General features: G+C 47.2%; 1 protein-coding gene across 1 annotated transcript in view; it reads right to left on the bottom strand.

The window, feature by feature from the left end:
* LOC138246379 (cyclic nucleotide-binding domain-containing protein 2-like) overlaps positions 1–25,216 on the bottom strand; it is a 1,069,494-nt gene that overhangs the window by 872,814 nt on the left and 171,464 nt on the right. Inside the window, exon 6 of the mRNA XM_069200950.1 lies at positions 20,062–20,224. Coding sequence (XP_069057051.1) covers positions 20,062–20,224 — 163 coding nt within the window. The remainder of the gene's footprint in view (positions 1–20,061; positions 20,225–25,216) is intronic.

The raw sequence follows: 25,216 nt of genomic DNA, 5'->3' as shown, positions 1-25,216 counted from the left end.
GTCTTACATCATGATCCACATGCTCCCCCACCACCCCAAACCCATACTCCATCCACACTAAACAGACGCAAACAAAATAAACAATTTGCCACTCTTAACAACCTCACATCCCCTTGTCTATTACTTAATAAGACTACCCTACAAAAAAACAGTACACTCTTCATGTCTCTCTCAGCCACCAAGTCCACCACACACACAGACCCACAAATGCCTCCTTAACCTGCTGGAAGAGGAACACTATATTGAAAAGCAAGACTATCGTGAGCCTCAAACAGTCATCACAACTAGCAACAATCCTGCTTCAAGCTCATATTATACTACTTACCCTTCTCCTAAAAAAAACAACACTACCACTAACACACCTTTTCTAAACTGCCAGCTCATAAATGCTCGATCACTTTAAAAAAAAAAAGCACCACATCTACGACCTGCTCACAGACACAAAACCGGACTTACTATTCATAACTGAATCCTGGTTGGGAGATGACATGGCCCCAGTGTTGCACAAAACCCTTCCGCCGGGCTATCAAACCATCACACAAAACCGTATAGGCAAAAGAGGAGGTGGACTTGCTATAAACCTCAGTAAAACAGACAACATCTCCATACAAGGTCGTGAAGCCCTCCTCACAGATGCCACCTGCTCCAACTACCTCCTGTAACTTTCTCCTCCTTTACAGACCTCCACCTAACAACTCCACATTCCCAGATGTTTTTCTAGATACATGCTCAAACCTTGTAACACTATACGCCAACCTATGCATTCTTGGGGATCTAAACATTTGGTTTGACAAACCCAATATGCCCCATCCAAAAGCTATCACCACTGGCCTAGTCGCATTGAACCTACATCAGATTGTACACAATCCCACACACACCACTGGACACATCCTAGATGTAATTTTTGCTAAGCCTGAACTAGTTACCGTTCATAGCATCACGCCAATCACTTGATCAGACCACCATTTGATAACTTTCCAACATAAAACTCCACAAATCAACACACCCACAACTACTTACATACATGCACCTATCGACCATGGAGCAAACTCAATTTTGATGACTTAGAAACACAACTAACAGCCAACACAGATCTAGATACAATTAATTCTGTTCCAAAACTTTGAGTGGTTACAGGAAGCTTTTGATATCCTAATACCACTCAGAAAAACTAAACACGACAAAAGAAAACCAACACCTTGGAGAAACACAGAGCTTAAAAAGATAAAGCAACAAATCAGAAAGTTGCAGCGGACCTGGCTCAAAACAAACAACATTCAAGACAAACTGCAGCTACACAAACTTAACAGAATGTACAAATCATCAATCAAAAAAGCTAAAAAAAGGTACTACTCAGACAGAATTCAAAATGCTAAATCTACAACCAAGGAATTTTTTTTAATTCTCAATTAATTTCAAAAACCTACATGCATGGCAGGAAGTCATCCCACTACTCAAGATTTCACAAACAAATTGGCAACTCACTACACAACCAAGGCAGACACATTGGACTCCTATTTAACCCCTTCGCTGCCAGGCCTTTTCCCCCTCCTGTGCCGGGCCTTTTTTTGCCTATTTGGGGCAGTTCGCGCTTAGGCCCTCATAACTTTTTGTCCACATAAGCTAACCAAGCCAAATTTGCGTCCTTTTTTTCCAACATCCTAGGGATTCTAGAGGTACCCAGACTTTGTGGGTTCCCTTGAAGGAGGCCAAGAAATTGGCCAAAATACAGTGAAAATTTCGTTTTTTTCAAAAAAAATGGAAAAAGTGGCTGCAGAAAAAGGCTTGTGGTTTTTCCCCTGAAAATGGCATCAACAAAGGGTTTGCGGTGCTAAACTCAACAGCTTCCCAGCTTTCAGGAACAGGCAGACTTGAATCAGAAAACCCAATTTTTCAACACAATTTTGGCATTTTACTGGGGCATACCCCATTTTTGCAGTTTTTGGTGCTTTCAGCCTCCTTCCAGTCAGTGACAGAAATGGGCATGAAACCAATGCTGGATCCCAGAAACCTAAACATTTCTGAAAAGTAGACAAAATTCTGAATTCAGCAAGGGGTCATTTGTGTAGATCCTACAAGGGTTTCCTACAGAAAATAACAACTGAAAAAGAAAAATATTGAAATTGAGGTGAAAAAAACAGAAATGTTTCTCTACGTTTTACTCTGTAACTTTTCCCTGCAATGTCAGATTATCGAAAGCAATATACCGTTACATCTGCTGGACTCCTCTGGTTGCGGGGATATATAGGGCTTGTAGGTTCATCAAGAACCCAAGGAACCCAGAGCCAATAAATGAGCTGCACCCTGACGTGCGTTTTCAATCTATACCGGGTATAAAGCAATTCATTTGCTGAAATATAAAGATTAAAAAATTGCTATCAAGAAAACCTTTGTATTTCCAAAAAGGGCACAAGATAAGGTGTTGAGGAGCAGTGGTTATTTGCACATATCTGAATTCCGGGGTGACCAAACTAGCATGTGAATTACAGGGCATTTCTCAAATAGATGTCTTTTTTACACACTCTCCTATATTTGGAAGGAAAAAATGTAGAGAAAGACAAGGGGCAATAACACTTGTTTTGCTAATCTATGTTCCCCCAAGTCTCCCGATAAAAAAGATACCTCACTTGTGTGGGTAGGCCTAGCGCCCGCGACAGGAAACGCCCCAAAGCGCAACGTGGACACATCCAAATTTTTGGAAGAAAACAGAGGTGTTTTTTGCGAAGTGCCTACCTGTAGATTTTGGCCTCTAGCTCAGCCGACACCTATGGAAACCTACCAAACCTGTGCATTTCTGAAAACTAGAGACCTAGGGGAATCCAAGGAGGGGTGACTTGCGGGGCTCGGACCAGGTTCTGTTACCCAGAATCCTTTGCAAACCTCAAAATTTGGCTAAAAAAACACATATTCCTCACATTTCTGTGGCAGAAAGTTCTGGAATCTAAGAGGAGCTACAAATTTTCTTCCACCCAGCGTTCCCCCAAGTCTCCCGATAAAAATGATACCTCACTTGCGTGGGTAGGCCTAGCGCCGGCGACAGGAAACACCCCAAAGCGCAACGTGGACACATCCTAAATTTTTGAAAAAAACAGAGGTGTTTTTTGCGAAGTGCCTACCTGTAGATTTTGGCCTCTAGCTCAGCCGGCACCTAGGGAAACCTACCAAACCTGTGCATTTCTGAAAACTAGAGACCTAGGGGAATCCAAGGAGGGGTGACTTGCGGGGCTCGGACCAGGTTCTGTTACCCAGAATCCTTTGCAAACCTCAAAATTTGGCTAAAAAAACACATGTCCCTCACATTTTTGTGGCAGAAAGTTCTGGAATCTGAGAGTAGCTACAAATTTCCTTCCACCCAGCGTTCCCCCAAGTCTCCCGATAAAAATGATACCTCACTTGCGTGGGTAGGCCTAGCGCCGGCGACAGGAAACACCCCAAAGCGCAACGTGGACACATCCTAAATTTTGGAAAAAAACAGAGGTGTTTTTTGCGAAGTGCCTACCTGTAGATTTTGGCCTCTAGCTCAGCCGGCACCTAGGGAAACCTACCAAACCTGTGCATTTCTGAAAACTAGAGACCTAGGGGAATCCAAGGAGGGGTGACTTGCGGGGCTCGGACCAGGTTCTGTTACCCAGAATCCTTTGCAAACCTCAAAATTTGGCTAAAAAAACACATGTCCCTCACATTTCTGTGGCAGAAAGTTCTGGAATCTGAGAGGAGCTACAAATTTCCTTCCACCCAGCGTTCCCCCAAGTCTCCCGATAAAAATGACACCTCACTTGCGTGGGTAGGCCTAGCGCCGGCGACAGGAAACACCCCAAAGCGCAACGTGGACACATCCTAAATTTTGGAAAAAAACAGAGGTGTTTTTTGCGAAGTGCCTACCTGTAGATTTTGGCCTGTAGCTCAGCCGGCACCTAGGGAAACCTACCAAACCTGTGCATTTCTGAAAACTAGAGACCTAGGGGAATCCAAGGAGGGGTGACTTGCGGGGCTCGGACCAGGTTCTGTTACCCAGAATCCTTTGCAAACCTCAAAATTTGGCTAAAAAAACACATGTCCCTCACATTTCTGTGGCAGAAAGTTCTGGAATCTGAGAGGAGCTACAAATGTCCTTCCACCCAGCGTTCCCCCAAGTCTCCCGATAAAAATGATACCTCACTTGCGTGGGTAGGCCTAGCGCCGGCGACAGGAAACACCCCAAAGCGCAACGTGGACACATCCTAAATTTTGGAAAAAAACAGAGGTGTTTTTTGCGAAGTGCCTACCTGTAGATTTTGGCCTGTAGCTCAGCCGGCACCTAGGGAAACCTACCAAACCTGTGCATTTCTGAAAACTAGAGACCTAGGGGAATCCAAGGAGGGGTGACTTGCGGGGCTCGGACCAGGTTCTATTACCCAGAATCCTTTGCAAACCTCAACATTTGGCTAAAAAGACACATGTCCCTCACACTTTTGTGGCAGAAAGTTCTGGAATCTGAGAGGAGCTACAAATTTCCTTCCACCCAGCGTTCCCCCAAGTCTCCCGATAAAAATGATACCTCACTTGCGTGGGTAGGCCTAGCGCCGGCGACAGGAAACACCCCAAAGCGCAACGTGGACACATCCTAAATTTTGGAAAAAAACAGAGGTGTTTTTTGCGAAGTGCCTACCTGTAGATTTTGGCCTCTAGCTCAGCCGGCACCTAGGGAAACCTACCAAACCTGTGCATTTCTGAAAACTAGAGACCTAGGGGAATCCAAGGAGGGGTGACTTGCGGGGCTCGGACCAGGTTCTGTTTCCCAGAATCCTTTGCAAACCTCAAAATTTGGCTAAAAAAACACATGTCCCTCACATTTCTGTGGCAGAAAGTTCTGGAATCTGAGAGGAGCTACAAATTTCCTTCCACCCAGCGTTCCCCCAAGTCTCCCGATAAAAATGATACCTCACTTGCGTGGGTAGGCCTAGCGCCGGCGACAGGAAACACCCCAAAGCGCAACGTGGACACATCCTAAATTTTGGAAAAAAACAGAGGTGTTTTTTGCGAAGTGCCTACCTGTAGATTTTGGCCTCTAGCTCAGCCGGCACCTAGGGAAACCTACCAAACCTGTGCATTTCTGAAAACTAGAGACCTAGGGGAATCCAAGGAGGGGTGACTTGCGGGGCTCAGACCAGGTTCTATTACCCAGAATCCTTTGCAAACCTCAAAATTTGGCTAAAAAAACACATGTCCCTCACACTTTTGTGGCAGAAAGTTCTGGAATCTGAGAGGAGCTACAAATTTCCTTCCACCCAGCGTTCCCCCAAGTCTCCCGATAAAAATGATACCTCACTTGCGTGGGTAGGCCTAGCGCCGGCGACAGGAAACACCCCAAAGCGCAACGTGGACACATCCTAAATTTTGGAAAAAAACAGAGGTGTTTTTTGCGAAGTGCCTACCTGTAGATTTTGGCCTCTAGCTCACCCGGCACCTAGGGAAACCTACCAAACCTGTGCATTTCTGAAAACTAGAGACCTAGGGGAATCCAAGGAGGGGTGACTTGCGGGGCTCGGACCAGGTTCTGTTACCCAGAATCCTTTGCAAACCTCAAAATTTGGCTAAAAAAACACATGTCCCTCACATTTTTGTGGCAGAAAGTTCTGGAATCTGAGAGGAGCTACAAATTTCCTTCCACCCAGCGTTCCCCCAAGTCTCCCGATAAAAATGATACCTCACTTGCGTGGGTAGGCCTAGCGCCGGCGACAGGAAACACCCCAAAGCGCAACGTGGACACATCCTAAATTTTGGAAAAAAACAGAGGTGTTTTTTGCGAAGTGCCTACCTGTAGATTTTGGCCTCTAGCTCAGCCGGCACCTAGGGAAACCTACCAAACCTGTGCATTTCTGAAAACTAGAGACCTAGGGGAATCCAAGGAGGGGTGACTTGCGGGGCTCGGACCAGGTACTGTTACCCAGAATCCTTTGCAAACCTCAAAATTTGGCTAAAAAAACACATGTCCCTCACATTTCTGTGGCAGAAAGTTCTGGAATCTGAGAGGAGCTACAAATTTCCTTCCACCCAGCGTTCCCCCAAGTCTCCCGATAAAAATGACACCTCACTTGCGTGGGTAGGCCTAGCGCCGGCGACAGGAAACACCCCAAAGCGCAACGTGGACACATCCTAAATTTTGGAAAAAAACAGAGGTGTTTTTTGCGAAGTGCCTACCTGTAGATTTTGGCCTCTAGCTCAGCCGGCACCTAGGGAAACCTACCAAACCTGTGCCTTTCTGAAAACTAGAGACCTAGGGGAATCCAAGGAGGGGTGACTTGCGGGGCTCGGACCAGGTTCTGTTACCCAGAATCCTTTGCAAACCTCAAAATTTGGCTAAAAAAACACATGTCCCTCACATTTCTGTGGCAGAAAGTTCTGGAATCTGAGAGGAGCTACAAATTTCCTTCCACCCAGCGTTCCCCCAAGTCTCCCGATAAAAATGATACCTCACTTGCGTGGGTAGGCCTAGCGCCGGCGACAGGAAACACCCCAAAGCGCAACGTGGACACATCCTAAATTTTGGAAAAAAACAGAGGTGTTTTTTGCGAAGTGCCTACCTGTAGATTTTGGCCTCTAGCTCAGCCGGCACCTAGGGAAACCTACCAAAACTGTGCATTTCTGAAAACTAGAGACCTAGGGGAATCCAAGGAGGGGTGACTTGCGGGGCTCGGACCAGGTTCTATTACCCAGAATCCTTTGCAAACCTCAAAATTTGGCTAAAAAAACACATGTCCCTCACATTTTTGTGGCAGAAAGTTCTGGAATCTGAGAGGAGCTACAAATTTCCTTCCACCCAGCGTTCCCCCAAGTCTCCCGATAAAAATGATACCTCACTTGCGTGGGTAGGCCTAGCGCCGGAGACAGGAAACACCCCAAAGCGCAACGTGGACACATCCTAAATTTTGGAAAAAAACAGAGGTGTTTTTTGCGAAGTGCCTACCTGTAGATTTTGGCCTGTAGCTCAGCCGGCACCTAGGGAAACCTACCAAACCTGTGCATTTCTGAAAACTAGAGACCTAGGGGAATCCAAGGAGGGGTGACTTGCGGGGCTCGGACCAGGTTCTGTTACCCAGAATCCTTTGCAAACCTCAAAATTTGGCTAAAAAAACACATGTCCCTCACATTTCTGTGGCAGAAAGTTCTGGAATCTGAGAGGAGCTACAAATGTCCTTCCACCCAGCGTTCCCCCAAGTCTCCCGATAAAAATGATACCTCACTTGCGTGGGTAGGCCTAGCGCCGGCGACAGGAAACACCCCAAAGCGCAACGTGGACACATCCTAAATTTTGGAAAAAAACAGAGGTGTTTTTTGCGAAGTGCCTACCTGTAGATTTTGGCCTGTAGCTCAGCCGGCACCTAGGGAAACCTACCAAACCTGTGCATTTCTGAAAACTAGAGACCTAGGGGAATCCAAGGAGGGGTGACTTGCGGGGCTCGGACCAGGTTCTATTACCCAGAATCCTTTGCAAACCTCAACATTTGGCTAAAAAGACACATGTCCCTCACACTTTTGTGGCAGAAAGTTCTGGAATCTGAGAGGAGCTACAAATTTCCTTCCACCCAGCGTTCCCCCAAGTCTCCCGATAAAAATGATACCTCACTTGCGTGGGTAGGCCTAGCGCCGGCGACAGGAAACACCCCAAAGCGCAACGTGGACACATCCTAAATTTTGGAAAAAAACAGAGGTGTTTTTTGCGAAGTGCCTACCTGTAGATTTTGGCCTCTAGCTCAGCCGGCACCTAGGGAAACCTACCAAACCTGTGCATTTCTGAAAACTAGAGACCTAGGGGAATCCAAGGAGGGGTGACTTGCGGGGCTCGGACCAGGTTCTGTTACCCAGAATCCTTTGCAAACCTCAAAATTTGGCTAAAAAAACACATGTCCCTCACATTTCTGTGGCAGAAAGTTCTGGAATCTGAGAGGAGCTACAAATTTCCTTCCACCCAGCGTTCCCCCAAGTCTCCCGATAAAAATGATACCTCACTTGCGTGGGTAGGCCTAGCGCCGGCGACAGGAAACACCCCAAAGCGCAACGTGGACACATCCTAAATTTTGGAAAAAAACAGAGGTGTTTTTTGCGAAGTGCCTACCTGTAGATTTTGGCCTCTAGCTCAGCCGGCACCTAGGGAAACCTACCAAACCTGTGCATTTCTGAAAACTAGAGACCTAGGGGAATCCAAGGAGGGGTGACTTGCGGGGCTCAGACCAGGTTCTATTACCCAGAATCCTTTGCAAACCTCAAAATTTGGCTAAAAAAACACATGTCCCTCACACTTTTGTGGCAGAAAGTTCTGGAATCTGAGAGGAGCTACAAATTTCCTTCCACCCAGCGTTCCCCCAAGTCTCCCGATAAAAATGATACCTCACTTGCGTGGGTAGGCCTAGCGCCGGCGACAGGAAACACCCCAAAGCGCAACGTGGACACATCCTAAATTTTGGAAAAAAACAGAGGTGTTTTTTGCGAAGTGCCTACCTGTAGATTTTGGCCTCTAGCTCACCCGGCACCTAGGGAAACCTACCAAACCTGTGCATTTCTGAAAACTAGAGACCTAGGGGAATCCAAGGAGGGGTGACTTGCGGGGCTCGGACCAGGTTCTGTTACCCAGAATCCTTTGCAAACCTCAAAATTTGGCTAAAAAAACACATGTCCCTCACATTTCTGTGGCAGAAAGTTCTGGAATCTGAGAGGAGCTACAAATTTCCTTCCACCCAGCGTTCCCCCAAGTCTCCCGATAAAAATGATACCTCACTTGCGTGGGTAGGCCTAGCGCCGGCGACAGGAAACACCCCAAAGCGCAACGTGGACACATCCTAAATTTTGGAAAAAAACAGAGGTGTTTTTTGCGAAGTGCCTACCTGTAGATTTTGGCCTCTAGCTCAGCCGGCACCTAGGGAAACCTACCAAAACTGTGCATTTCTGAAAACTAGAGACCTAGGGGAATCCAAGGAGGGGTGACTTGCGGGGCTCGGACCAGGTTCTATTACCCAGAATCCTTTGCAAACCTCAAAATTTGGCTAAAAAAACACATGTCCCTCACATTTTTGTGGCAGAAAGTTCTGGAATCTGAGAGGAGCTACAAATTTCCTTCCACCCAGCGTTCCCCCAAGTCTCCCGATAAAAATGATACCTCACTTGCGTGGGTAGGCCTAGCGCCGGAGACAGGAAACACCCCAAAGCGCAACGTGGACACATCCTAAATTTTGGAAAAAAACAGAGGTGTTTTTTGCGAAGTGCCTACCTGTAGATTTTGGCCTGTAGCTCAGCCGGCACCTAGGGAAACCTACCAAACCTGTGCATTTCTGAAAACTAGAGACCTAGGGGAATCCAAGGAGGGGTGACTTGCGGGGCTCGGACCAGGTTCTGTTACCCAGAATCCTTTGCAAACCTCAAAATTTGGCTAAAAAAACACATGTCCCTCACATTTCTGTGGCAGAAAGTTCTGGAATCTGAGAGGAGCTACAAATGTCCTTCCACCCAGCGTTCCCCCAAGTCTCCCGATAAAAATGATACCTCACTTGCGTGGGTAGGCCTAGCGCCGGCGACAGGAAACACCCCAAAGCGCAACGTGGACACATCCTAAATTTTGGAAAAAAACAGAGGTGTTTTTTGCGAAGTGCCTACCTGTAGATTTTGGCCTGTAGCTCAGCCGGCACCTAGGGAAACCTACCAAACCTGTGCATTTCTGAAAACTAGAGACCTAGGGGAATCCAAGGAGGGGTGACTTGCGGGGCTCGGACCAGGTTCTATTACCCAGAATCCTTTGCAAACCTCAACATTTGGCTAAAAAGACACATGTCCCTCACACTTTTGTGGCAGAAAGTTCTGGAATCTGAGAGGAGCTACAAATTTCCTTCCACCCAGCGTTCCCCCAAGTCTCCCGATAAAAATGATACCTCACTTGCGTGGGTAGGCCTAGCGCCGGCGACAGGAAACACCCCAAAGCGCAACGTGGACACATCCTAAATTTTGGAAAAAAACAGAGGTGTTTTTTGCGAAGTGCCTACCTGTAGATTTTGGCCTCTAGCTCAGCCGGCACCTAGGGAAACCTACCAAACCTGTGCATTTCTGAAAACTAGAGACCTAGGGGAATCCAAGGAGGGGTGACTTGCGGGGCTCGGACCAGGTTCTGTTACCCAGAATCCTTTGCAAACCTCAAAATTTGGCTAAAAAACACATGTCCCTCACATTTCTGTGGCAGAAAGTTCTGGAATCTGAGAGGAGCTACAAATTTCCTTCCACCCAGCGTTCCCCCAAGTCTCCCGATAAAAATGATACCTCACTTGCGTGGGTAGGCCTAGCGCCGGCGACAGGAAACACCCCAAAGCGCAACGTGGACACATCCTAAATTTTGGAAAAAAACAGAGGTGTTTTTTGCGAAGTGCCTACCTGTAGATTTTGGCCTCTAGCTCAGCCGGCACCTAGGGAAACCTACCAAACCTGTGCATTTCTGAAAACTAGAGACCTAGGGGAATCCAAGGAGGGGTGACTTGCGGGGCTCAGACCAGGTTCTATTACCCAGAATCCTTTGCAAACCTCAAAATTTGGCTAAAAAAACACATGTCCCTCACACTTTTGTGGCAGAAAGTTCTGGAATCTGAGAGGAGCTACAAATTTCCTTCCACCCAGCGTTCCCCCAAGTCTCCCGATAAAAATGATACCTCACTTGCGTGGGTAGGCCTAGCGCCGGCGACAGGAAACACCCCAAAGCGCAACGTGGACACATCCTAAATTTTGGAAAAAAACAGAGGTGTTTTTTGCGAAGTGCCTACCTGTAGATTTTGGCCTCTAGCTCACCCGGCACCTAGGGAAACCTACCAAACCTGTGCATTTCTGAAAACTAGAGACCTAGGGGAATCCAAGGAGGGGTGACTTGCGGGGCTCGGACCAGGTTCTGTTACCCAGAATCCTTTGCAAACCTCAAAATTTGGCTAAAAAAACACATGTCCCTCACATTTTTGTGGCAGAAAGTTCTGGAATCTGAGAGGAGCTACAAATTTCCTTCCACCCAGCGTTCCCCCAAGTCTCCCGATAAAAATGATACCTCACTTGCGTGGGTAGGCCTAGCGCCGGCGACAGGAAACACCCCAAAGCGCAACGTGGACACATCCTAAATTTTGGAAAAAAACAGAGGTGTTTTTTGCGAAGTGCCTACCTGTAGATTTTGGCCTCTAGCTCAGCCGGCACCTAGGGAAACCTACCAAACCTGTGCATTTCTGAAAACTAGAGACCTAGGGGAATCCAAGGAGGGGTGACTTGCGGGGCTCGGACCAGGTACTGTTACCCAGAATCCTTTGCAAACCTCAAAATTTGGCTAAAAAAACACATGTCCCTCACATTTCTGTGGCAGAAAGTTCTGGAATCTGAGAGGAGCTACAAATTTCCTTCCACCCAGCGTTCCCCCAAGTCTCCCGATAAAAATGACACCTCACTTGCGTGGGTAGGCCTAGCGCCGGCGACAGGAAACACCCCAAAGCGCAACGTGGACACATCCTAAATTTTGGAAAAAAACAGAGGTGTTTTTTGCGAAGTGCCTACCTGTAGATTTTGGCCTCTAGCTCAGCCGGCACCTAGGGAAACCTACCAAACCTGTGCCTTTCTGAAAACTAGAGACCTAGGGGAATCCAAGGAGGGGTGACTTGCGGGGCTCGGACCAGGTTCTGTTACCCAGAATCCTTTGCAAACCTCAAAATTTGGCTAAAAAAACACATGTCCCTCACATTTCTGTGGCAGAAAGTTCTGGAATCTGAGAGGAGCTACAAATTTCCTTCCACCCAGCGTTCCCCCAAGTCTCCCGATAAAAATGATACCTCACTTGCGTGGGTAGGCCTAGCGCCGGCGACAGGAAACACCCCAAAGCACAACGTGGACACATCCTAAATTTTGGAAAAAAACAGAGGTGTTTTTTGCGAAGTGCCTACCTGTAGATTTTGGCCTCTAGCTCAGCCGGCACCTAGGGAAACCTACCAAAACTGTGCATTTCTGAAAACTAGAGACCTAGGGGAATCCAAGGAGGGGTGACTTGCGGGGCTCGGACCAGGTTCTATTACCCAGAATCCTTTGCAAACCTCAAAATTTGGCTAAAAAAACACATGTCCCTCACATTTTTGTGGCAGAAAGTTCTGGAATCTGAGAGGAGCTACAAATTTCCTTCCACCCAGCGTTCCCCCAAGTCTCCCGATAAAAATGATACCTCACTTGCGTGGGTAGGCCTAGCGCCGGAGACAGGAAACACCCCAAAGCGCAACGTGGACACATCCTAAATTTTGGAAAAAAACAGAGGTGTTTTTTGCGAAGTGCCTACCTGTAGATTTTGGCCTCTAGCTCAGCCGGCACCTAGGGAAACCTACCAAACCTGTGCATTTCTGAAAACTAGAGACCTAGGGGAATCCAAGGAGGGGTGACTTGCGGGGCTCGGACCAGGTTCTGTTACCCAGAATCCTTTGCAAACCTCAAAATTTGGCTAAAAAAACACATGTCCCTCACATTTCTGTGGCAGAAAGTTCTGGAATCTGAGAGGAGCTACAAATTTCCTTCCACCCAGCGTTCCCACAAGTCTCCCGATAAAAATGACACCTCACTTGCGTGGGTAGGCATAGCGCCGGCGACAGGAAACACCGCAAAGCGCAACGTGGACACATCCTAAATTTTGGAAAAAAACAGAGGTGTTTGTTGCGAAGTGCCTACCTGTAGATTTTGACCTCTAGCTCAGCCGGCACCTAGGGAAACCTACCAAACCTGTGCATTTCTGAAAACTAGAGATCTAGGGGAATCCAAGGAGGGGTGACTTGCGGGGCTCGGACCAGGTTCTGTTACCCAGAATCCTTTGCAAACCTCAAAATTTGGCTAAAAAAACACATGTCCCTCACATTTCTGTGGCAGAAAGTTCTGGAATCTGAGAGGAGCTACACATTTCCTTCCACCCAGCGTTCCCCCAAGTCTCCCGATAAAAATGATACCTCACTTGCGTGGTTAGGCCTAGCGCCGGCGACAGGAAACACCCCAAAGCGCAACGTGGACACATCCAAAATTTTGGAAGAAAACAGAGGTGTTTTTTGCGAAGTGCCTACCTGTAGATTTTGGCCTGTAGCTCAGCCGGCACCTAGGGAAACCTACCAAACCTGTGCATTTCTGAAAACTAGAGACCTAGGGGAATCCAAGGAGGGGTGACTTGCGGGGCTCGGACCAGGTTCTGTTACCCAGAATCCTTTGCAAACCTCAAAATTTGGCTAAAAAAACACATGTCCCTCACATTTTTGTGGCAGAAAGTTCTGGAATCTGAGAGGAGCTACAAATTTCCTTCCACCCAGCGTTCCCCCCACGTCTCCCGATAAAAATGATACCTCACTTGTGTGGGTAGGCCTAGCGCTCGCGACAGGAAATGGCCCAAAACACAACGTGGACACATCACATTTTTTCATAGAAAACAGTGCCTACGTGTGGATTTTGGCCTCTAGCTCAGCCGGCACCTGGGGAAACCTAGCAAACCAGCGCATTTTTGAAAACTAGAGACCTAGGGGAATCCAAGATGGGGTGATTTGCGGGGCTCTGTCTGACCAGGTTCTGTTACCCAGAATTCTTTGCAAACATCAAAATCTGGCTAAAAAACACTTTTTCCTCTCATTTCGGTGACAGAAAGTTCTGGAATCTGAGAGGAGCCACAAATTTCCTTCCACCCAGCGTTCCCCTAAGTCTCTCCATGAAAATGGTACCTCACTTGTGTGGGTAGGCCTAGCGCCCACAAAAGGAAATGGCCCAAAACGCAACATATTTTTTCACAGAAAACAGAGGTGTTTTTTGCAAAGTGCCTACCTGTGGATTTTGGCCTCTAGCTCAGCCGGCCCCGGGGGGGGGGGGGAATGCCCTAAAATAAATTTGACCCCCCACCCCCCCAAACCCCCCCTGCCCAGGTGCGACCCTTGCCTACGGGGTCGCTACCCCTGCGTGACATTGGCGCCAAAAAACAAATTCCCGGTGCCTAGTGGTTTCTGCCCCCTTGGGGGCAGATTGACCTAAAATCGACCAATCTGCCCCCAAGGGGGGCAGAAATGGTCTAAACACAGTTTGCCCCCCAGGGGAGCAACCCTTGCCTGATGGGTCGCTCCCCATCTCTAAAAAAACAAACATACAAAAAAAATAAACACACAAAAAAAATTTGCCCTGGCGCCTAGAGGTTTCTGCCCCCCCCCCTGGTGGCAGATCGGCCTAATAATAGGCCAATCTGCCCCCAGGGGGGGCAGAAATGGCCTAAAATAAATTTGCCCCCCGAACATCCACCCCCCGCCCCCGGAGCGACCCTTGCCTATGGGGTCGCTCCCCCTGCGTGACATTGGCGCCAAAAAACAAATCCCCGGTGCCTAGTGGTTTCTGCCCCCTTGGGGCAGATTGACCTAAAATCTACCAATCTGCCCCCAAGGGGGGCAGAAATGGTCTAAACACAATTTGCCCCCCAGGGGAGCGACCCTTGCCTGATGGGTCGCTCCCCATCTCTAAAAAAAAAAAAAAACAAACAAAAAAAAAACACAAAAAAAAAATTTGCCCTGGCAACAAGAGGTTTCGGCCGATCTGCCCCCAGGGGGGGCAGAAATGGCCTAAAATAAATTTGCCCCCCGAACACCCCCCTCCCCCCCCCCGGAGCGACCCTTGCCTACGGGGTCGCTCCCCCTGCGTGACATTGGCGCCAAAAAACAAATCCCCGGTGCCTAGTGGTTTCTGCCCCCTTGGGGCAGATTGACCTAAAATCTACCAATCTGCCCCCAAGAGGGGCAGAAATGGTCTAAACACAATTTGCCCCCCAGGGGAGCGACCCTTGCCTGATGGGTCGCTCCCCATCTCTAAAAAAAACCAAACAAACAAAAAAAAAAACACAAAAAAAAAATGTGCCCTGGCAACAAGAGGTTTCTGCCCCCCCTGGGGGCAGATAGGCCTAATAATAGGCCGATCTGCCCCCAGGGGGGGCAGAAATGGCCTAAAATAAATTTGCCCCCCGAACACCCACCCCCAAACCCCCCCTCTCCCCCGGGGCGACCCTTGCCTACGGGGTCGCTCCCCCTGCGTGACATTGGCGCCAAAAAACAAATCCCCGGTGCCTAGCGGTTTCTGCCCCCTTGGGGCAGATTGACCTAAAATCGACCAATCTGCCCCCAAGGGGGGCAGAAATGGTCTAAACACAATTTGCCCCCCAGGGGAGCGACCCTTGCCTGATGGGTCGCTCCCCATCTAAAAAAAAAACCAAACAAACAAAAAAAAAACACACATTTTTTTTTTGCCCTGGCAACAAGAGGTTTCTGCCTCCCCAGGGGGGGCAGAAATGGCCTAAAATAAATTTGCCCCCTGAACCCCCACCTCCCTTTCCCCCGGAGCGACCATTGCCTACGGGGTCGCTCCCCCTGCGTGACATTGGCGCCAAAAAACAAATCCCCGGTGCCTAGTGGTTTCTGCCCCCTTGGGGCAGATTGACCTAAAATCGACTAATCTGCCCCCAAGGGGGGCAGAAATGGGCTAAACACAATTTGCCCCACAGGGGAGCGACCCTTGCCTGATGGGTCGCTCCCCTTCTCTAAAAAAAAACACCAAACCAATAAAAAAAACACAAAAAAAAAATTTGCCCTGGCGCCTAGAGGTTTCTGCCCCCCCTGGGGGTAGACCGGCCTAATACCAATAGGCCGATCTGCCCCCAGGGGGGGCAGAGATGGCCTAAAATAATTTTGCCCCCCCCACCCCTACCCCCCCCGGGGAGCGACCCTTGACTACAAGGTCACTCCCCTTGTGTGACGGCGCAAAAAAAAGATCCCTGGTGCCTAGTTGTTTCTGCCCCCCTTGGGGGCAGATTGACCTAAAATCGGCCGAGGGGAGCGACCCTTGCCTAAGGGGTCGCTCCCCACCTAAAAAAAAAAGAAAACATAACAAAAAGAAAAAAAGAAAAAAAAAGATCCCTGGTGCCTAGAGGTTTCTGCCCCCCCTAATAATAGGCCGATCTGTCCCCAGGGGGGGCAGAAAAGGCCTTCCCAAAAAATTGCCCCCCCTGGGAGCGACCCTTGCCAAAGGGGTCGCTTTGTTGCGTGACATTCGCGCGCAAAAACAAACTCCCTGGTGTCTAATGGTTTCTGCCCCCCTTGGGGGCAGATTGGCCTTATCAAAATAGGCCAATCTGCCCCCAAGGGGGGCAGAAATGGCCTAAATATATATTGCCCCGTAGGGGAGCGACCCTTGCCTAAGGGATCGCTCCCCACCTAAAAAAAAAGAAATCATCACAAAAAAAAAAAGGTCCCTGGTGCCTAGAGGTTTCTGCCCCCCCTGGAGCAGATCGGCCTAATAATAGGCCAATCTGCCCCCAGGGGGAGCAGAAAAGGCCTTCCTAAAAAAATGCCCCCCTGGGAGCGACCCTTGCCCAAGGGGTCGCTCCCTTTTGCCAATTTCAAGGAAAAAAAAAAAATCCCTGGTGTCTAGTGGGGTTTCAAAAGCCGGATTGCAAGCAATCCGGCTTTTGAAACCTGTGAGAGACTTCAAAGGGAAGGAAATACATTTCCTTCCCTTTGAAGCCTCTCGTGGCCTCCCCCATGGGATTGAAAAAGAAATGCAAAAGCATTTCTTTTTCAATCGCGCTGGAAGCTCTGCTTCCAGCGCGATGGGGGAGACCCTTTGACTAATCAGCGCGCGCTCGCGCGCTGACGTCACAGGGGGGGTTGGGGGGGTCGGGGGCGGGAGGGGAAGGGCTTCCCCTTCCATCCCTGACTTGGGGGGGTGGGGGGGAACCTCACAGAGGGAGCGAGAGCGCTCCCTCTGGGCTCTGTGCACAAGACGTAATGGTTACGTCCTGGGCACAGCAGCACTGTGCCTCAGGACGTAACCATTACGTCCTGGGCACAGAAGGGGTTAAAAAAGAAGAAAACCATCAGCACCAACCTCTTTCCTAAAATACCCTCTGAGAATAAACCAACCTAGCCTCTACAGTCCTTCCAACAAATATCCCAAGGTGAATTTATGGATTTGGTCAAAGCTAGCAGGCCTTCCGGTCACCCTTCTGACCCTTGTCCACCACAAATCTTCAAGAACATTCTTTTATCTACTTCTGCTGCCACACGTGTAACAAGAATCATCAACAACTCTTTAACTACAGGAACCTTTCCTGTTGACCTGAAAAAGGCATACATACGACTGTCATTAAAGAAAACAAACCTAGACCCGCAGGACCCCAACAACTACAGACCAATCACAACTGGACCTTTCCTGGGGAAATTGATAGAAAGAGCAGCATGCAGCCAGATGTCATAATTCATTGAAGACAATTCTATACTTTCAGACTTCCAAACTGGATTCCACCCAGAAAGAGGCACTGAAACCGCACTCATAGAACTCTGGGATGATCTTAAAAACACAGTCAACCGCAATGGAGTTGCTGCACTACTTCTCTTGAACCTCTCGGCTGCCTTTGATACGGTTGACCATGACACCCTAATTCAAAGACTCCACGAAGCCGGCATACAACGGACTGCTCTCGACTAGATTACTTTCTATCTTCAAAAAAGATCTAATATCATCTACTCGCCCCCCTTCTCATCTAAACCCTACCTCACAAAAACAGGGGTCCCCCAAGGATCAATCATCTCACCTTTGCTTTTCAACATCTACATGATATCATTACCAGAACTGATCAATGATTTTCATCTCACATGCTACAACTATGCAGATGACACACAAATACTACTTAAATTAGAATGCCCCAAAAACATTGAAAACTCAGAAATCTTCAGTTGCCTCAGAGCCGTTGATCAGTGGATGACCTGGAGCCATCTCAAACGAAATACCTCCAAAACAGAAATACTCATATGTGGTGACTGGAAAAGTTATGACCCTCTGTGCGTCTGGCCTGACGATATCGGACGACCTCCTCAATTATCCAAGGAAGTTAAAAACCTTGGAATCACCATGGATTCTAAGTTAACTATGAATGCCCAAGTGGACAAATTAGCACAAACAAGCTTCATGACCTTGATTCTACGACGCATCTTCCCCACCTCGGATTTCCACACAAGGTGGAAGCTACTATCTCGCTTGTACTATCCATACTGGATTATGCCAATGGCCTCTACCATCATCTCTATCTATAATGAAAAAACTACAACGTATTCAGAACTCCGCAGCCAGGCTACTATTAAATGAAAAGCAGCAAGCCCACATCTCCCCTGCCTTGAGAGCACTACACTGGTTACCCGTTGCCAGAAGAAGCACTTTTAAGCTTCTTTGCATCACCCACAAAGCTATACATGGAACTGGACCACTTTTTATCAGAAACAAAATAACCAAATGCATCCAACAAAGAAACCTCAGCTCAAGATTGGCACCCCGCCTTAGAACACCATCATACAAGAAAAAGACTATAGGTGGTATATCCTTCTCTGTTCAAGCAGCCAAACTATGGAATTCATTCCCCCAAACTATAAGAGCCACAGATAACTTTCTTGTCTTCAGAAAACTACTCAAGAGTTGGCTCTTTCCTTTACAACCACCATATTCAAACAACTATGGACTGCATATAGCTATGTTGATAAATATTCTTTCTGATTATGTGTATATTTCTAGTTATGTATAGGTGTTTAGAAAATATGTATCACTACTATGTCATTACAATAAAATACACACACACTCTTTAAACCTGTTTGACTAAGTATATTTGCCCATGGTTCTATTTATGTATTGTATGTACGTATAGGTGTGCATATGTGTGTGTATTCATGTGTGTATGTGTGTGTGTGTGTGTGTGTGTGTATATATGTATGTATGAGTGTATGTTCTGTGCTTGCCATGTTCGTGGGTCATTGCATGGCTCCTGGGTGGGTTGTTATACTAGATATCTATGAATCCCTGCTCTCAACTTATCACACTTATCTACCCATCATCATATGTCATGTCTCTATCAATCTATCCTCCATTCCCACTCTGACTCATCCCAAATCCATTCTACTACTTTCATCTCCTAAATAACTCTGCCTAAGCTCTTCCCTCCGCTTCCACATCTAACTCACCAAACCTCACTCTACTATCATGACCTCCCAAATAATCCTACTAAATCCACCCTCATTTATCTCACCCTGCTACTATGATCTCCCTATCCCTTCCACAGATTCTTCCCTCCTCCATCCCCCTTTACTCATTCCAATCCTTTGGGATGAGTAAATGAGGGATATAATCCCAATTAACACTTCTGGATTTCTTTCCTCCTCCACCCCTCCATTACTCCAGTTAATCTAACTAACAAACTCTCATATCCGTGGCTCAAATTAACTCATAATAATACAAAAATTGTACTCACATTTCCTGATACTAATCCATCACAAATTATTGTTGGGTTCCGGAGTAGTGTGCTACTCGCCGAAAAGCGCTTTGACGCCTCTTCAGGTGTAGTAAGCGCTATATAAATACTATTACAATACACTACAATACAATTCGCCCCACAATCCTGTGTGCAGTCACCCCACAATCCTTTGTGCAGTCCGGAAACCCCACATGTGAAAGGGAAACAAAAGATGGACCCGTTGCTTCCTTGACGAAGGAAAAGATGTTCTGGGGGACTCACCTGCACCAGTAACTTGCCACAGCGTAGCCTCCATGTGGGAAAAAAAGTAAAGAGAAACTCCATACAAAAGCATGCTTTCTGGGTAAAATTCTAGTTTTATTCCAAAGTTGATGAAATACCATTCTGACGTTTTGGCTGTAGCCTTATTCAATTTTCCTGGGAAAATTGTCTGGGGAAAACACATTTGGGCCCCCCCCTTGAAAAATCACCCCAAAGCTTTTCAAGAAGGAGCTGAGCTGTATGAATCTTTTTTGTGTAAACTTTCATGAAGATTCATCAAACAGTGTCAAAGTCATTACCAAATCAGAAAAATCAATTTACAACCTGGTTCTAACTATAATTACACAGTGCTAACTGCCATTGTGTTATAGACAGTCATTCAAAACAGTTTACATTCAGAACAGGTATTATTAATCATATATTTTAAAACAAAATATATCATAAATGCATATTCAAAGTGTTCAAAAGGTTGAAAAAAATACCCCTAAGAAATCTCCTTCCTCAATCTCATTCAGCGTTTCATTGGTTAGTTGTTGATTTTTAGAATTCACATCTTCATATGTGACCTTGAGGTTTCCAGACAGAATTAGATAACATTCAATGGGCAGATGTCCTTGCTTTAATATTAGAGTTTTAGCTTCATACCTGGAATAAAACATAAGAAAAATAAGATGGCAATAATAAAAAATATTTTAAAAAGTGTCACATAAAGGATGTCAGAGAGAGAGGGACAGAAAGTAAGAGTTAGAGGGTGGGAAAGATTGTGTGAAAGAAGTAAAGTAAAAGGAGTATGGCCAGTAGGTGATAAACATACAGATTACAACATAGGTCTCATCACTAACTTACATTCAATAACCGTCTATATAAAGGTGCAACCCTGTCTTACCACCTCTGCAGTTAGTTACGATTCACAGAAAAAAAACCTGTGTTTTTTGTTAACTGTTAAAAGATATTTTTAAAAGTTGGTAGCTAGAGGATTCATTTTTGAGGCAATATTATTGTGGTTCTAAAACCATCATGTGAGAAATTGGGTTGTTGGTTGAGTAGGGTGTTGACTCTACTCAAGCAACATCCACAATCCCTGTCAGGGTTAATCACAAAACTCACTAAAGAAACCTATCAAGGCGCTGGTGTTTCACAGGCTTTAATTGAAGAGGCAGGTATTGAGTCTGCATCTGAAGTCCACCAGGGAGGGAGCTGGTCGCAGGTGGAGAGGTAGGCCATTCCAGGTCTTGGCTGGGATGTTGCAGATGGACCAATACCCACTGATGCTATGATGGATGTGTGAGGTGTGTGTGAGGCTCAGGGCAAAGGAGCACAGGTGTTCTGGACATTGATGAAAGTTTATGACGTGGTTGAGGTAGGCCGGTCCTTGGTCATGTAAAGCCTTGTAGGCATGTGTGAGAAGTTTAAACTGGCATCTCTTCTGGATGCGGAGCCAGTGGAGGTTCTTGAGTTGGGGGTGATGTAGGAAGGTCAAGTATGAGTCTGGTCACTGTGTTCTGTAGTTCTGAAGTCTCCTGAGAAGTGTTGATGCCAGAGTAGACAGTGTTGCCATAGTCTAGCCGGCTGGTGATGAGGGCGTGGGAAGCAGGAGGAGGCGATCATGTTGATTTGGCACTTCATGGTGAGTCTGTCATCGAGGATGATGCTGAGGTTGCTGGCGTGGTCTGTTGGTGTGGGTCTGAGCTCAGAGAGCCTGCAACTGTTGTCCTAAGGGGAGGTGATCTTCCCCAATGATCAGTAACATCATCTTGTCTGAATTGAGCAGTTGGTCCTCATCCAGTTAACTACACTAGTCATGGTGTTGCAGAAGTCGTGTGTTGTCTGCATATGAAATGATGGTGAGTCCGTGGGTTCTGACAATGTCTGCGAGAGGAGTTGTGTACCTATTGAATAGGGTGGAGGTGGGAGACGATCCTTGGGGTACGCCACAGATCAGAGGTGAAGGGTGGCCGACGGGATCTTTGTATTCATCCTGTGAGGAAAGATGCAATCCACTTGAGAGCATTCCCCTGGGTGCCAATGCTGTTGAGTCTGTTGATGAGGGTGTGTTAAGACGCAGTGTCAAATGTCGCTGATAAGTTGAGGAGGACCAGGGCTGCAGTCTAACTGCAGTCGAGGAGAGACCTGATGTCTCCGGTGGCTGCAATCAAGGCAGTCTCCGTGCTGTGTTGGGGTGGGAGCCACATTGGAAGGCATTGATCAGGGTGTTTTTCTCCAGGTGTTAGGTAAGCTGGTGATTGATGTCCTTCTCCAGGACCTTGGCACGGTACGGGAGCAGTAAGATGGGGCTGCAATTTTCTTAGTTCACTGGGGTTTGTAGAGGGCTTCTACAGGAGGGGTCTGATCTCTGTGTGTTTCCATTTGTCAAGGAAGGGCGCCAAGGTGGTGAAGGTGGTGAAGATGCTGGTGAGTTCAGTGCTGATTTCCTTGTATCTGAGGTTGGAAAAGTGGTGAGGGCAGGGGTCAGTAGGTGCTCTGGAGTGGATGGGGGACATGATGGCTCAGATGGTCTGAGCGGTGAGCAGAGTCCATGTGGTGATAACGTGGCTGGTGTGTGGGTCCGAGTTGTTAACAATGAACTCCCTGACTATATTGAAGAGTACCTTTGTGTGGTTGGCACTTGTTTTAATGTGGTTTGGGAGGGCTACTCTTAATGTTGCCTTGATGCTTTCATGGTATTTGTTAAGAGCTGATTTGTAGGCGGTTCGATTTGAGGAGTTTTTGGTGGTGCGCTATTGCTTCTCGTGACATTTGCTTTATGATTCAGAGTTCTAAGGTATACCAGCTGGCTTCTGTTCAGGCTTTGTTGGTTTTGGCTGGCTTCATAGTGGGAATTGTGTTAGTACATTTGGTGATTCAGTCGGTAAAGTTCTGAACTGCCTGCTCAAGGTCTGATGCGGCTTCAGGCTGCGTGGTGTTAAGGGACTTTATCCACTGGGTCTCAGTCACATTCTTCCAGCTGCGGTGAGAGAAGCTGGGGCCTTACTGGTGGTGCCCTGGTGGCCTGTGATGGTGAGGTGGACAATGGTGTGGTTGGTCCAGGTGAGTTTGGTGACATGGCTGTACTTGACTCTGTTAGTGGATGTGAAGCTCAGGTCCAGTGTGTGTCCTGCACCGTGTGTGGGGTTGATGACCAGTTGGGTGAGGCCAATGTTGCTCATACTTCCAAGGAACTTGGTTGAGTTGGTGTTTTTCATGGTCATCGAGATAGAAGTTGAGGATTGTGAGCTATATGTAGTGCTTGGAATTGATAGCTAGCGGGCGATGAAGTTGGAGATGGCATTGCAGAATGCGGGTCGAGCTCCAGGGGGTCTGTAGGTTTGGGTGCCTCTGATGCTCGTCTTGGAATCGGTTAGGAGTTGGAAATCGACATGTTCCATGATAGGTTTGGGGTCATCTTCAGTGGCGATGCAATGGATGATGATACCTCTCCCAGGTTTCTTTGCGCGGTCTCGATGTATCGTCTTGTAGCCATCTGGTGTCACAGTGGTGATGTTGGGGGTAAGGGAAGTGTTGAGCCATGTTTTGTGATGAAAATTACATCAAAGGAGAGGGTGGTGATTGTGTCCCAGATTTCTATGACATGTTTGCAGAGGACCAGGCATTAAGAAGAACTGGCGTTCCAGTGTGTTTGTGGTCTTCATGGGTGGCCATGGTGCGAGCTCCTGTGTAGGCACATGGAGCTGTGTTGCAGGAGAAGTGGCAGTTTTGGCAGGTGGAGGGTCCTTCAGTCGATTGGGCGGAGGTGATGGAGCAGTTATTGTTATGGCATCCTAAGGTCCAGTGCACGGAGCTTGATGGTGGAGTATCAGTGGGTGGGCGGAGGGCTAGGATTCCTGGTGCTGAGGACAGTGCAGCCATGGACAGGCACAGACAAGCTTGCCTTTGGTGTGCCTTCAGCTCACCTTCAGCGCGACCATGCAGCTGCCTCGATTGAGTAGGTCCTGGGGAAAAAAAGGGGCGCTGGGTGTTGCGGGCTGGTGGGACTTGTGGCAGCAGAATCAGGCAGGAGGGGAATGACAGGAAAAGGCAAGCAATGAATGAAAATAAAACCAGCATCGAGAACAGTGAAGAGAGTGGGTAGTGAAAAGTGAAACAGTGAGAACAGTAACAAAAATAACAACAGTGAAAACAGTGACAAAAACAAACAACAAGCAGAGGAAACAGTGACTAATATGGACAAACAGGCAGAAAAACCAGTGACCAGAACACCAACAATCAGAGGAGACAGTGACCAACTTCAGTAAGAAGCACTCAGGCATAATGTGTCCGATTACACGTGTGTATCATATTTATGCAGCCACAAAAGGTAAGAAAGTGAAAACACAACACAAGAAAAATCCCATACCAAATTAGAAAAATAGAATGCATTTTAATAAGTTAATTGATCCCAAAATGACAAAAATCTGGTGTTATGAATTTTTAAAAGACAGTGCAAAGCACCAACCGTGGACATCTAGCAGTACAAAACCGAGTCAAAGTCTAAAAAAATGACCAACGGCAATGGTGAGAGAGTCAGATAGAAGTGGATTGGGCCAGGTGGGTGCTTACCTTTGGACTTATCGAAATTTGAAGAAAAATGTTCAGAGAAGGTAAAGTTCAATGGGGCAAGGCGGCAGGCATTGTTCAAGGAGGGAGAGTCATCGTTGGGGAGTAGCTGGACGAAGTCATGGTGAAGATTTCTGTTGGAGGTTGGCCTGGTTTGTAGTGGGTACCTATGATACTTACACTTTATACCAGGTACAGTTATCCATTATTAGTGAAATGTAGGCAGTGGCTATAAGCCAGGCTCTCTAAAGGTAGCTGTGAATGAGCAGCCATGGTTTATCTAGGAGACAAGCAAAGCTGATGCAATACCACTGTAGTCACACAGTACTCAAACACATGAAAGAAAATACTCAGTGTTACAAAAATAAAGGTACTTTATTTTGGTGATACAAATACCAAAAATACCATAGAGACTATACTCCCTTAGAAGGTAAGTATTACACAAATTACATACACTAGTATGCAGAAATAGGCATATAAACAGTTAGAAAACAGTGCAATTAGTGGACATCACAATAGTTAGAATTGGGCCTAGGGGGGATCACAAACCATATACTCAGATAGTGGAATGAGAAGTGTGTAGAGGGAAGCTGGGAGTACTGGAAAACCCCAAGGAAATTCTAGAACCCACCCCAGTGACCAGGAAAGCAGGAGTCAAACACAGTAAGTTTCACAGACACACACAGAAAGGAGAATAAGAATTATGCAAAACCCAGAAGAGACTGCAAGACATCAACAGTGGATTCCTGGACAAGAAGACCTGTGGAAGAAGGGGACCAAGTCCAAGAAGCACAGAAGAGTCCTGGAAGAACGGGAGCCCCTGCTAACCCGGAGGAAGGTGCCAAAGAAGAACCACAGGTGAAGAAGGAAAGTCAGTACTACACCCAAGAAGATGAAGTCGGGTTCCTGGTTGGTGCAACTGGTGTTCCACGCTGGATGGAGGATTGCAGTCAGGTTTGTGTCGTTGGAGTCCACCAACAAGCCTTGGCATCCGCAAAGCTCGTGGTTAGCGGAAAATGGCGCAGCCCAGGACCAAGAAGTGCCAGGTAGGCTCTACCCAGGAGGGGTCCCTCAGCAACTCAG

This window comes from Pleurodeles waltl, chromosome 1_2, assembly GCF_031143425.1.
Source record: "Pleurodeles waltl isolate 20211129_DDA chromosome 1_2, aPleWal1.hap1.20221129, whole genome shotgun sequence".
Lineage (NCBI taxonomy): Eukaryota > Metazoa > Chordata > Amphibia > Caudata > Salamandridae > Pleurodeles > Pleurodeles waltl.
Note: the sequence above shows the minus strand (reverse complement) of the source record. Positions and strands in the feature narration are given on the sequence as shown.